Raw genomic sequence first — 14,094 nt, 5'->3', positions numbered from 1 at the left:
TTCTTGCCTAAACAATCTGTAGTTTTTTGTGTTGTGAAAGCATTTGCCTGGTGGCAGATGTGTGATGGAGCGAGGCTGTGGCTCAGGCCCCTGTCTTGGGAACGTCTGGACAGCACTGCACAATGGAACTTCAGTCTGCCTCTGTTTCTCCCAAAACTGGTTCGTTGTCAGTTGGACACTGATTTAGTATCATCTAATATAAGAAGTGAAATAACAAGGCCTTGTGTTACGTAAAGAAAAAGACTGAAGGTTAAAATATTGGAGTTGAATAAAATTACAATTTAAATGTCCCAGTCCCCGCATGTGTGTTCTTCTAAAGAAGACGTAATGCCCACGGCTGTCTGTAACCGAGTGAGTGTAAGAGGAGCTGTGCAAGTGAGTTATTTCATTTCTAGGCATGCTGATGATTAAATTGATGGAAGGGTAGTAACACTTCTTATTAAATCTTAATTGAATTTGGTCATAATACTGCTATTATAGTAAATTAATTAGCATCAGCTTTTACTAGATGGTTTTGATCTAAGGATGTACTACTGATAAATAACTGGACTGACTGCCTGTAATTTCCAAGATGTATTGATTTTTTTTTTAATTTTATTTTTAATCTAGTATGGAATTACTCGTAGTAGCCATTAATGAGTAACATTTTTAGTATGGAGGTCCCATTATGGCTAATTGTGCAAATAGCGAGACACCAGCGTTTTGTGTTCAGCGACTGGTGAAAATCAGAGTATTTCTTTACAGCTTGGTAGCTACAAATACCCTGTGTGTTTTATTTCTCTTTTGAAGTGTACTGTAATAACAACTATTATAAAGAATTTCCAGTAGCTCATCTGTCTGAGTTTTTTTTATTTTGTGTTTTGTTGGTTTTGTGGAGGATTTTTTTTCATGAGTCGCACTAGATTTTTATACCGGGGTGTTCTTTGTCAGTTTGAGAGAGTTGTTGTTAGTTATTACATGAAATTTATTTCAACCCTTTTTTGTCTTCCTCCTAGCATCAAATTTCTGCAAACTCCTGACAGATCTGCCTCTTTCTGTAACATGCTGTGGTATTCATTTTCAAAGAGCGCTTAGCAGGCTTCACTGTCCACAACTTGCATTTTCTGACGCAGAGCAGTCGCAGAAGTTTGTACGAGACTGTTGCTTCTTAGCATGTTTCTTTTCATTTCCACTCTGGGCTTGTTCAAAGATTCTTCAGCAAGAATCTACGTATCTGGTGTTATCTTTCAACGTAACCCATGTTCGTTTCTACTCCCCTTCCTCAGGCGAGGTTTAGATTGGATATTAGGAAAAAATTTTTAACTGGTGTCATGGTTTTAGCCCCAGCACTGGAACAGGCTGCCCAGGGAGCTGGTGGAGTCACCATCCCTGGAGGGATTTAAAAGACGTGTAGATGTGGAGCTCAGGGACGTGGCTTAGCAGTGGACTTGGCGGTGCGAGATTAACAGTTGGACTTGATGATCTTAACCACCTAGGCCAACCACCTAGGCCGACCACCTTAGCCCTCCCCTCCCCCTCACTAAACAAAACCAGAACATTGTCTTTCCAACCTAAACGATTCTGTGATTCTCTGATTCTGTACTGCATCTCTGACACCTGTTTTTCATCAATAACTGTAACATGATGGCAGTTGAATGCTTAATCACAGAAGGGTTTGGGTGGGAAGGGACCTTTTAAAGGCCATCCAGTCCAGCCCCCCTGCAAGGAGCAGGGACATCTCCAACCAGATCAGGTTGCTCAGAGCCCCGGCCAACCTGGCCTGGAATGTTTCCAGGGATGGGGCATCCACCACCTCTCTGGGCAACCTGGGACAGTGCTCCATCACCCTCAGTGTAAAAAAATTTCTTCCTTATGTCCAGTCTGAATCTACCTTCTTCTGTTTTAAAACCATCACCCCTCATCCTATCACAACAGGCCCTGCTGAAGAGTCTCTCCCCATCTTTCGTGCAGCCCCCTTTAGGCACTGGAAGGCTGCTCTCAGGTCTCCCTGGAGCCTCCTCTTCTCCAGGCTGAACAGCCCCAGCTCTCCTAGCCTGGCCTCACTGAGTGATGTGTCTGTCAAACCCACGTCTCTCCAGTTTAAAGACAAGGATGTCGTGCAGGACAGTGTCAAATGTTTTGCAGGCCAGGTAGATGACTTCGGTCGCTCTTCCCTTATTCACCAATGCTGTAACCCTATCATAGAAGGCCACCAGATTTGTCAGGCACGATTTGCACTTAGTGAAGCCATGTTGACTGTCCCAATCACCTCCTTATTTTTCATGTGCTTTAGCACAGTTTCCAGGAGGATCTGCTTCATGATTTTGCAAGACACAGAGGTGAGAGTGACCAGCCTGTAGTTCCCTGAGCCTTCCTTTTTTCCCTTTCTGAAAATGAGGGTTATATTTTCCCCCTTTCTAGTCAGTGGAAACTTCACTGGGCTGCCATGACTTCTCAAATATAATTAATAGTGGCTTAGCAACTTTAGCTGCCAGTTCCCTCAGGATCCTCAAATGCATCTCATCAGGTCCCCTGGACTTGTGCACCTTCAGATTCCTTAGATGGTCTCCAGCCTGCTCTTCTACAGTGAGGGGTTCTTCATTCTCCCAGTCCCTGCCTTTGCCTTCTGCGTCTTGGGCAATGTGGCTGGAGCACTTGCTGGTGAAGACCGAGGCAAAAAAGTCATTAAGCAGCTCAGCCTTCTCCATGTCCCAGGTCACCAGGTCTCCGTTTCATTCTGGGGAGAGCCCAGGGTTTTCCTAGTCTTCCTTTCATCCCTGACGTCCCTATAGAAGCCTTCCTTGTTGTCCTTGATGTCCTTGGCCAGATTTAACTCTGTCAGGGCTTTAGCTTTCCTAACCTGATCCCTGGCCTGATTGCTCGCACGATCTCTGTGTTCCTCCAGGCTGCCTGTCCTTGCTTCCACCCTCTGCAAGCTTCCTTTTTGTGTTTTGTTAATATTGTTGATATTTTTAAAATATTGTTAATATTTCTGTCAAAATAATCTTGATTCAGTTTTTCCTGTTGTTTCATGTCCTCATCTTTGTCCCTTTTTTTCACACTGTGTTTAACTTTCCTTTCTTCCTAACAGCGTTGCGATGTACTTTGCGTTCCGTTGCGTATGATGACACTTTGCTGTATGCAAAGTTCAGCTAATACTCTTAGAGCTGAGGTTAGCTTAAGAGCTGTTAAAAAGTAAACCTTTGGATAGTAGTACACGATGTGAACAAAAGTAGACAGTTGGCAGCAACTTCTGTTGGTGGTACACAAACAGATGAAATCCAAGTCGGTCTTTTACTTACGAAGCTCTTGAGAAGGTAGGACCTTAACTATCCTCTGTGCACTACAACATGGTTGCACAGTGTTTCCACTCTGGAGAGTATTTACTGGGTAATCAATTACATTTTTCATTGAAATAGCTTGGAACGTACATTTGAAAAATAAGATTTGTAGAACTACATCCGAACTAGATTCTCAGACATTAGCATTAATGTTCTGTTCATTTAGTTTGGTAATGATACCTGTCTACCAGTAGACTGTTTATGTTGGATGTAAGTTCTTTGTCAGTATGTGTGAGAAAATTATTATAATTGAGTTTTCAGGAAATGTACATGTGAAACATTGGATTTATCTCATTGATTTATTCTTTCAGATCCTCCGACCACCAGTGTAAACAAACACCAGGTGTCAGAGACTGTTCATACCAGTGCCTATGACGCTAGGACAGAACCAGAGCAAGGCAACCTCTACTCACCAGAGCAGACGTCTCTCCATGAAAGTGAGGGTCTGTTGTGTGCATTTTAAATATTAGAATATATTTCTTATTGACTGCGTAAAAGTGTAATACAATTATGAATGCAACAAATAACAAAGTTATATAATATTTTATTTTACTGAAGTGTTCGATGCTTTCGTTCTTATGCTGGCTTCATATCTACAGGGTCTGTAGGTAACTCAAGAAGTTCAACACAAATGAATTCTTATTCTGACAGTGGTTACCAGGAAGTAAGCAGTTTCCATAACAGCCAAAACCTGAGCAAATCAGAAAACAGACAGCAGCATTCCCTTATTGGAACCGCTAATAACCACTTGGTGAGAAGCTCGCGAGCTGAAGGGCAGACGTCAGTCCAGGTATGCTTAAAACAGTACAAGCTAGCTCTGTACGCTCTCTGTAACACAGGTTTAAAGATGATAGTTACGTAGCTGGACCTACCTTTGTATAGGCTGGAAGTAATGTTATTAAATTACATTTTTATTTAACAACTTCACTGGTTAAAAAGCAGAAATGGCTTGCAGCAGACACAGACTTGTTTGCTGTAATCAGCATGCGTGTGGTTTGGTTTCTTTACTGCAGCTGAAATTAAGTGAAACTTCAGAGGACTCCTGACTGCAGAGTATGCTGCTAATACAGGACCAAGAAAGTATCACTTGCTTAAAATTCAGTTGTGGTACTGGGGGGAACCTCCTAGAATTTAGCCTGTGTGTAAACAGAGTGGCTAAAGGAAGATGGTGTTTGTGGTCCTGTACCTTCTACTGTTCCTGTTTTATTCCCCCTCCTTTGTCATTAACTTGCAGGGGGCTTGGACTAGATGACCTTTGAAGGTCCCTTCCAACCCTAACCATTCTATGATTCTATGATTAATCAGAATGATAGTAAGACAGTAGCTGACAAAACTTGATTAGCTTATACTAGAACTCTGTGTATCACTGTTCCTGAATTTCCAAAGTGGTAGAGTAGTGAGGAAAGAAAGCATAGGTGCATATTAATGTAGAAAGCCAAATAAGAATGAGGAATAGATGGGTTTTTAATGTCAAATTGCAATTCTATATATTAAGAAATACTGGTTAGAAAAACAGTTATTTTATAGAAAACTTGATGGAATTACATTTAGAGTGAAAGCTACTCTGCAGCTGCTTTTACGTATTGTTAAATCATGTGCATTTCTTGTTAACTTCTGTCTTTTGGGAGAAAAGTATGCACTACACGGCCTAACTGATAAAACTAATAAACGTTTTTGTTTTTAAACAGCCTTCAGTAAATGTTGCTACCAACCGAGTCATGAGACGTGTCAGTTCAGTGCCATCCAGAGCACAGTCTCCCTCTTACATGGTCAGCACGGGTATTTCCCCTTCAAGGGGGTCGCTGCGAACCTCTCTGGGTAGCGGGTATGGTTCTCCGCCAGTGACTGAGCAGAGATCCCTTCCTTCTCACGTGTATTCATCCACTACGCTGCCGGTACAGCGGGCAGCATCCCCGTATGCTGCACAGAGACCTGCCTCCCCGACGGCTGTGCGGCGGGTCGGCTCGATCACGTCCAGACAGACAGCAAATCCCAATGGCGGGACTTCCCAGTACCAAACATCAGTCAGAGTTGGCTCTCCTCTTGCCCTTGCTGATGTACAGACCAGAGTAGCTTCTCCATCCCAAACTCAGCTGGGATCGTCTTCCCCGAAGCGTTCTGACATGACTGCAGTTCCACAGCATTTGGGAACCACGCTGCAAAGAACAATTCATGATATGGAGCAGTACGGACAGCAGTACGAGCTGTATGAGAGGATGGTCCCTCCGCGTCCAGATAGTCTTACAGGTTAGTAAAAAGGCACAGGCACGGCTTGAAACTCGGTACAACCCTACGGCTGTAGAAGACCCATAACGCAGTAGTTGTGTTATGGATGAAACAGTGTAGCGCTAGGACACAATGGCGGTGGATGGATCAAATTGGTTGTAAATACTGATGTCAAAACTAGGTATCAATCATACCGTAAGTTCCCTGGGAACACTTTCTCTTTAATTGCTAGATTGCTAGCCGTGCATCGGATTAAATCGTACAAGTAGCTAAGTGAAATTCTGAGTCTTCCAAACAAAGGTATTTCAGTATTTTCAAAGATAAAGTACATTTAAATGTACGTGCATGTTAAACACAAGTAAGAGATAGTAGGCTGGAACTACTTTTATGTCTAGTTCTTTCTTAAAAAATGTAACTTATTGCCACTGAATTTGTCTTTTTTTCCTTGAGATTTCTAGGCTATCTCAAAGTACTTCACTTAAATGTAGGGTAGCTATTGTAACGTTAGCTTAAAATAAAGCCGTTGAAGATAGAATCTATTCATCTGAGAGGCAGTTCTTATTAAGATGCCGTTGCTTTACATTTTAAGTTCTGTGTGTGTTACCGGTCTTGTTCTGACCTTCATCCAAATGAGCACAGAGAAGGTGATTTTGCAGTTAGACCATATGCTCTTTTGAACAGACTGCAGTGTCTGTTTTTTCTTTTAAAATACTATAATGCAGGAAACCTGAAAATATTCTCATTCCTTAGCAAAAGGTGTAAAGTGTCTTCTCCTTCGCCTCTGTTTGCAAGACATAGTAGTCTACCAGGTTGATAAGGGGGGAGAGGTAAACCAGTTTGACATGAGAGGCTATTCAGTAGTTAAATAAATGCAGTCCGGTGGGCTGCATAATTTGTGATGTAACAGCAGCCTTTTACAATTTTATTAAGGTACTTTACAGATAGCACTGCTTGAGATTATCACCTTCTTTAAACAGGTGAACTGATACATTTTCAGAAGATAGGAGTTATTTGGATAATGAAACAGTAATTCAGAAACAGATGCTTTAAATTTAATGCTTTTAGTATTAAGGAATTAGTGACCGTGGTAGCCAAGGTTAGAGAGCATCTTATTTTATAGCCATCTCCACTGTAATCTTTCCGGGAAGCTTGGAACGGTACAACTTCCCTGTATTCTGTTACAAACTAAGAGTAAAAATCCCTCAGTATTATAAAAAAAACTTTATACTAGAAAAATTTCTAGTATGAACTAGTTTTGGTGTTGCTTTAGAGGGAACAGTTCGGTGTAACACCTGAAATCTTAAGCTCAGATGCGTATATGATCAGCTTCCTGCGGGGAGTCTGGTCGTGGGGGAAGGTTAGTACTGTAGCAGCTCGTAGTACAGTCCAGGACTCTTCCCTGCTACGTGAGCTGAAGGAGAGGATGGATATGTGATCAGGTCCTCTCTTCCTTCTGCACTTACCTTACTGCCCGGAGGAAGGGTATCCAGCTGGCGCACGTCTGGGAAAATGGTAATGTTAGTAAGAGGAGTGTCTTCCCAGGAGGTGGCACCATCGTCTGAAGGCAGAGGCCCAGCTGCCTGCTGCGCTCGGTGAATCTGCGCTCAGCACCTGCAGAGGTGATGGCTTCAGAGACCCCCAAAGGCTTCCTTGCAGACGTTGTGATAGAGCAGATCTGTGATCTGGGGGGAAAAATACTCAAATGCAGGATACATTTGGTTACACATCACTACTTAATTGTATTTTGAAGTCGTTAATCATTTCATTACCTTTGCATAGTTCACCTCGCATATTCTATTGCTTTGATAGCTGCTGAAGCTTGAGTGCCTACAATGGTAAGCCCAAAGTGGATAAAACAATATTAATTTTATAAAATAGTTTTAAAAATATCTTTTAGAACCAACATAATTTTTTGTTTTATGCCCTACTTGAATTTGTGAATGACTAAACATTTAAAAATGTGTTTGCTGGGGCTATACCACCCGTATGTTACATACTCATTTACTAACTTTTTTCTAACTGTTAACAAGTTATGATTTGATGTAGTGAGTGCATATTGTAGATAAACTCTGCATATCATTTTAGGCAAGAAAGATGACAATAAATTATGTTGCAAGGTTGCAAAAATTAGGTTAGCAGTCTAGGAAGGGGAGCATGAGGATTGCTGGTCAGAGACCAAGTGGGATGTGTGTGATGGTCACACTTATTTACTTGTAGTGCAATGGGAAGTGTATTTGGTCATCTTTACTGTGAATAATTTAATTAAAAGAACAAAACTGGTGAAATCACAGAACAAACGGAGAATGCCAAGAGCAGAAGGAACTGGAGTAAGTTCAAAAGGGTTAAAGAAGAGATTAGAGCATTGCCAGATGCAGTAAATAAAAGTCGGAGAGTGGAAGAGGGCCCCATGGCGAGGTAAATCTCAGAGGCAAAAGGAGAAGTATTGTGTAATTGTTTCAAGGGAAGTAAAAATTCAAGAGACTGGAATGCAGACAGTAAAAATCCAAGCTTTTAAAAATTAAAGAGAATTTTCCTGGTAGTGTAATATTCAAAAACCAAGTTGGTGTAGGTGGCAAAAGTGTTATGTAGCTATTATGTAAGTAAACTATGTTTGAAAATAAATATGTTTCGCTGATATTTTATTAAATATGAGTATCTGAGGCTTGTTTAGCACTTAGCTAGCTGAAGGTTCAGCCAAGGAGGCTGTCGCTTAGGAGCGTGTGAGGCAGTGAAACAGGTGATACAGAAGTGTGGGAGGAGTATTGCAATACAGCAACTCTGAAATGCTTCCAGAAGAGTCTTTTAAGAGTAGGGATAGGGAGAAACTGATGAGTACAGAAGAGCTTTGACTTTGGGTGATGCATCCTGTTGGTTGCAAAAGCTCTGTACCCTCAGCTCGAAGAGCGGCACAGAAGCTGACAACACTGAAGTAGGAGACGGTGAAGAACTCTCAGAATTAAGTGAATTCTAACTAATTTTCCACTAGCCAGTGTAGTATATTAGTGCTGCTCCGTAGGCTCTGGAAGTAAAAGTTATAAAATAGGGGAACTAGGATGCTTTAAATGGAAGCATTAAAAACAGATGAGAGAGCTGGTGGAGGGCAGGGCAGCTAGTTAGTACACCATGGAGGGCAGGTAGTTAGTACACCATGGAGGGCAGCTAGTTAGTACACCACCAGCAGCAGGAAGCCAAGTCCATAGAAAGCATGCGTTCGACAGTCAATGGGAGGGGTGGTGCTGTGTGTCATATATATATATATATATGTGTATATATATATACACGCACGCACGTATATAATGGGCTATTTAAACCTTTGTAACGACCTTTCTCCATGTGCTTAAATCTCTGCTGCCACTACCAAGACGACTTTTGCTCTCGCTGCTCCCTATTGTTTCGTTTCCAGGACGATGAGCCCCTTCAGGCTGTGCCCTGTTTCACAGCTGGATTTCTGTCAGATTCACAGCTTGCCCTGTCGTTGCTGAATCTGTGAGCTGCACGTGCTGACTTAGCTTTTGCTCTTTATGATTTAGACTTTCAACTACAAATGCTACCAAAAAAATGGAGTTGGAGAAATTAAAGTTGTCAATGTATGGACAAAACTTTTCATCAAAGAAATGCTGCTTTGTCAATGAGTGTTTAGTATGGATCATTTAATAATGGAAGGAAGTTTAATGAGTAAATCTTTATAACTGTAGCTATAACTAACACCTTTTCTTGGCTAAAAGGAGGAGGATTGAAGCATGACAGCTTTATTCTTCTGAGCTGATGTGGGCCATATCAGCATATCATACATATTTCCCTCTGCTTGGTTTCAGGCCTGAGGAGTTCGTATGCTAGCCAGCACAGCCAGCTAGGACAAGAATTACGATCGACCGTGTCTCCGGACTTGCACATTACCCCTATCTATGAAGGCAGGACCTACTACAGTCCTGTGTACCGCAGTCCCAATCACGGCACCGTGGAGCTCCACCAGGGATCCCAGTCAGTGCTGTATCGAACAGGGTCAGGTGGGTAGAGGGCTTCCAAAGCTCTTCTTTTGCCTGTGTCCCAAAGTCAGGCTCAATACACTGGCGGGAGTCATGCTGGCACCTAAGGCATGTAGGAGAACATGTATGAGAGATGTAGTGCCAGTTTAAAAGGAAAAACTAGATGTTAGAAATTAATGGAGACAGAAGTAGGTTGAAGGACTTAGAATAACCAGCAAGAATGAAAAAGCTTTTGTGATGTTTGCAAGAAATACTTGGGACTATATATCAGTGTCGGCTTAGGGGCAGAATATTTTGTTTGACGTCACACACAGGTACAGTAAAATGATAGCTTGCGCACTGAACCTACCGCATCTTTCCCAGTAACAACACTGGTTTTATGCACCTTGTCAGCAAAGGATAATGTTAAAATACTGCATCTGAAGATTGTGTATTGAAACTGAACTATTTCTATAGCGTTACATAGAGTTGCTACTCATATACTGTGAAATGCTTAGGCCTTAGATTAGAATTAAACTGATTTGCTGTAAAGAGAAATGCAGTGCAGTTTGGTCTTTAAGGTTCATTAATAGTTTATATAGTGGACTAATATCCAAAAACTGAGTGCTTTAACAAAGTAACTCTCTAGAAATATTTATAGAGAAGTGTCCAATTCATATGTCATGTTTTCACACATTTGAAAATTGCTTTTTAATGGTTTTTAATGTAACTGAAATACTAACAGTATGGGATGCTGAAGGAGGCGACGGTTTTTGCAATTCTCCTGTCTTGTACAACCCAGAGTAAACAAGTTTGTCAGGCTGTGCCAACGAGGAAGTATAACTAGAAATTGGAATTCTCTGTTTACTCGTCTACCTAATGTCACTTACCTTGGTGATACTGGGTAGGAGCTACCACAACAGCTCTGTTAAGTCAGGAAGATACATGTTACTGGTTTTGAAATTATTGGCTTAATCTTTGAAATCATCCTCTTGTTAGCTTTTTGTCAGGGAAAATGTACATGTAGTTCTGGAAAGGAAAATGTCATATAAACTGTATAAATCTTTGTACTTATTTTTCCTTTTTTTTTTTTAGTGCAGTTGGCAAATTGGCATTACTGTTAATAATTGAATTTTGTTATAAACCTTGGTAACAGTTTGCATCCTGACTGCTGCTTGATGGCACAGCGTGCATTTCTTACTTTAAGTACTTGTTGGGGCAAGCTGCGGCAAAAGCCTGATTCCACCGAACCTTTAGTTCTGTAACTAACTTCTCTGTTTTCCCTGGGACATTGAGTAATTGCTCCCTTGAATCTGGCAATAGCTTTCAACTTTGAGCACAGTTCACACTTTTAAGACTGCCTTTTTTTTTTTTTTCCTTACACTTTTAACCACTTATTGCCTCTTCTTTTCAATAGACGTGTGTTACCTAGTTTGTTTTAATGCTGATTTTGTAATAGGACTCGGAAATCTGCAAAGATCATCCAGTCAGCGTAGCACACTCACATACCAAAGAAATAATTATGCTCTGAACACAACAGCTACCTATGCGGAACCCTACAGGTCAATGCAGTATCGACTGTCAGAGGCCAGCTATAACAGGCTGCAGCACGCAGCGCCTGCCGATGATGGGACGACGCGATCTCCATCCATAGACAGCATTCAGAAGGACCCCAGGCAAGTCCGTTTGTGCTTTCAAGAATCGTACGTATTTGCTGTAATAAGATATTTTTTTAATACATACCTTTTTGGAATAAATATGGCATTTTGTTGTGCATATTCCAGTTTTACATTGTTGAAACAATCATGACCAATTTAGATACTAAGATCTGTATCTTTCTAGCCAAAGTAATAAGTGCAATCTACTTGTCACAGTAAGAAAGAGCAACTTGTATGCATTTAGTAGTTGTTACATTTTTCTTCATGTTTATTTTCATGTAGAAGTTACTATAGGAAATACTTATAAATTTGCTGAAATTTGACTGGATTATTCCAAATATTTTCAAGTAACTCTAAAGAGAGCAACCTGTAATATTGTAGTAAGTTTTCTCTTAATAGGAATGGGAATCAGGATTTGTAAACTTTATTATTTACTTGGATTTTTGAGCATGGGAAAACTTAGATACTACGCTGGGTGGGTTTTTTTCCTCCATCTTCCTTCTCAGAAGGAAGATAGCCCAGCAGATATTAGTGAGTATATTTCTAAATCTGTGAATTGGGCATGGGTATGTTTAATGACTTTTATGGATTTGTCTGCGCAAAATCATTTTGTTTAATGAAGGAGATTTGATTTCAATGATTTTAAGTTTACAATCCCTGAATAGCTCAAATTATGCAAACTTCCCGCATCTGATCATGACGATGAAGTTTCAGGCTACCCAGTTTTTGTTGAAGTATAATTGACTTCAAACTAGGAAGAACGCTGAGCACGGAGAAAAAAAATGTGTGGAAGAGATGCCCCTGAGCAGCATTGTTAAGTGGGTATCTGTTGCATTATATATTTAGGTTTTGGGAGATTTATGTAGGTTGCAGTGTTTGGTTGATATAATTTTTGTGTATATATATATATATATGTTTGTGTGGTCAACAACCAAACTAACTGAAGAACATAGGGTATAAAACGTCCTTTTCCGATTGGAAGACTGCAAGGTGATGTGACTCAGTTATTCTAATGTATCTCCTAGCGTTGGCACTGCAGAAAAAAACACAGAATTCTTGAGAAACACTTAAGATTCTCTTGTAATTCTCCTTAGTAAATAAACATACATCTATAACTAATGCCTTCTCTTGAATGCGTCTGTCTCCTGAAGGGAGTTTGCGTGGCGAGATCCAGAGCTGCCTGAGGTCATTCACATGCTGCAGCACCAGTTCCCCTCGGTTCAGGCGAACGCAGCTGCCTACCTTCAGCACCTGTGCTTCGGAGATAACAAAGTGAAAACCGAGGTATGCACGGAGTGCTTTTCTGTTCTGGGGAGACGAGAAAAGAAAAAGCAGACCTCTCGCCTCTTCTGGGTTTTTTTCCTCATGACGCAGTACTTTGGACACTTTGGCATTTCTGTTTGTACCAGATGTATGATAATATCGAAGTACCTAGGTGTGTGTAATTGCACACGCACAGATTTTTCCTGTCATAGGAGTCTGCATGGAAATTATATGAAAATATTTGACATCCAGGTTGTGTAATCTGGCAGAACTGTGAAATGTGTTTACCAGAGCTTGTTTGTGTGTGATATGTGGGTGACTGGAGACTAAGACACACAAGAGTTCTGGAAGGCTTGCCACTGGATTTGGTGAAGGCATTTTAAGGCATTGTAGGAAATGAGTGAGCTCTCAAGCAAAGGAAAGAAATCCAACCCTAGAAATATAGAGAGGAATAGTATTTATGTGGAGGAAGGATACATTTGAGTGAAAAATCAGATTATTGTAGAAACTTTTAGAAACTGTTTGGACTTGAAGAGCTGTTCCTTCTGCAGAGCAGCTATGAGCTATTGATCTGAAGGAATTTACTTTTTTGTTCATACCATAGGTGTGTGTGTTATCTGTTATTTTCAGTATAAATATTATTTATGTTAATAAAACGTTGGTGCAACTTTTATAAGAAGAAAGCGCAACATAATTCAGTGTTGTTGGAAGGCAGATGAAAAGATGGTGGTGGTTTTGATGTTCTGGTAAAGATGGCAGTGATAATCAGATGTAGACAGATTTATAAGGTCGTCTTGCTATTTTGTAAGGGATATGACAGGTTATTTAGGAATTCTTCAGATATTATTTGTCTGCACGTGTTCATCTATGGGAGATATTGTGTTTCTTTACTGTTTCCATTATTACAGAACTTGTTTTAGAAATTATGGAATGTCTGCTTTAGTTTTTTTCAAAAGTACACAAAGCTGAAAGAAGTCTGCCAAAATTTAAGCAGAATTTTAATGTGGTGCTAACTTGTATGTCATGTATGAAGTGGTATCTCAATTGTTTACCCTAGTTAGCATCAGAAATGCCTGGTATGTTTTTAAATCAATTCAAGTATAAAGGATTATACCATATCATCAAGCTCATAAAACCTTATCCAAAGAAAAAGGTCATCTTTTTGATTCGGAAGATGAGTTTCAGTGGTCAGAGACAACCGTAAATGCAGCCTGCCTTCCAGTTAGAGCGTGGAGTTTTGGAACAGAAAATTTCTCCATTTCAAACAGAGAAGATTTATGTACTGGCAGTTATTTCTTTTGAATGAGAATAATCAACTGTTAGAAAGTCTCGGAATCCTATGAGAGAAGAAATGCAATTGTCTGGCTTCCAGGAGAAAAAGAGTATTCCTGCGCTTTGGGAGAGGCAGCCTTATGTCCGTGTGTCCTGGGGAGGCTTTCGGGCTCTTCGGAGGAAGCTGTCCCTTGAGTTGGGATGATGGGCAGGGATCGGCACGTTTTGAAAACACGATGGTTTCGGTGGCAATAGGGAAGTTGCAGTTCCAGAGGCCAGCATGAGGAACTGTTTCAAACAGGAAGCAGTAAGCTACTGTGTGTCAGCTGAGTGATGGTAACTGCCCGTACGAGTGCTCCTGCAAGGTGACCTAAAGTCTCTTAAGCCAAA

General features: G+C 40.8%; 1 protein-coding gene across 10 annotated transcripts in view; it reads left to right on the top strand.

Moving 5' to 3' along the window:
• Positions 1-14,094, top strand: part of PKP4 (plakophilin 4) — an 84,401-nt gene that overhangs the window by 53,414 nt on the left and 16,893 nt on the right. For 5 of the 10 annotated variants that reach the window (XM_086750584.1, XM_086750580.1, XM_086750585.1 and 2 more), the window contains 6 exons: positions 3,632-3,757; positions 3,920-4,110; positions 5,009-5,567; positions 9,362-9,553; positions 10,971-11,187; positions 12,321-12,453. In XM_086750584.1, coding sequence (XP_086606710.1) covers positions 3,952-4,110; positions 5,009-5,567; positions 9,362-9,553; positions 10,971-11,187; positions 12,321-12,453 — 1,260 coding nt within the window. In that variant the 5' untranslated portion in view covers positions 3,632-3,757; positions 3,920-3,951. Of the gene's footprint in view, positions 1-1,110; positions 1,130-3,631; positions 3,764-3,919; positions 4,111-5,008; positions 5,568-9,361; positions 9,554-10,970; positions 11,192-12,320; positions 12,454-14,094 lie in introns of those variants that run through there. The other 5 variants (XM_086750586.1, XM_086750578.1, XM_086750579.1 and 2 more) reach the window with 5 other exon arrangements.

Source organism: Chlamydotis macqueenii, chromosome 6 (genome assembly GCF_036417535.1).
Source record: "Chlamydotis macqueenii isolate bChlMac1 chromosome 6, bChlMac1.mat, whole genome shotgun sequence".
Taxonomy (NCBI): Eukaryota; Metazoa; Chordata; class Aves; order Otidiformes; family Otididae; genus Chlamydotis; species Chlamydotis macqueenii.
The sequence above is the reverse complement of the archived record's forward strand: the minus strand, read 5'-3'. Positions and strand labels throughout refer to the sequence as shown.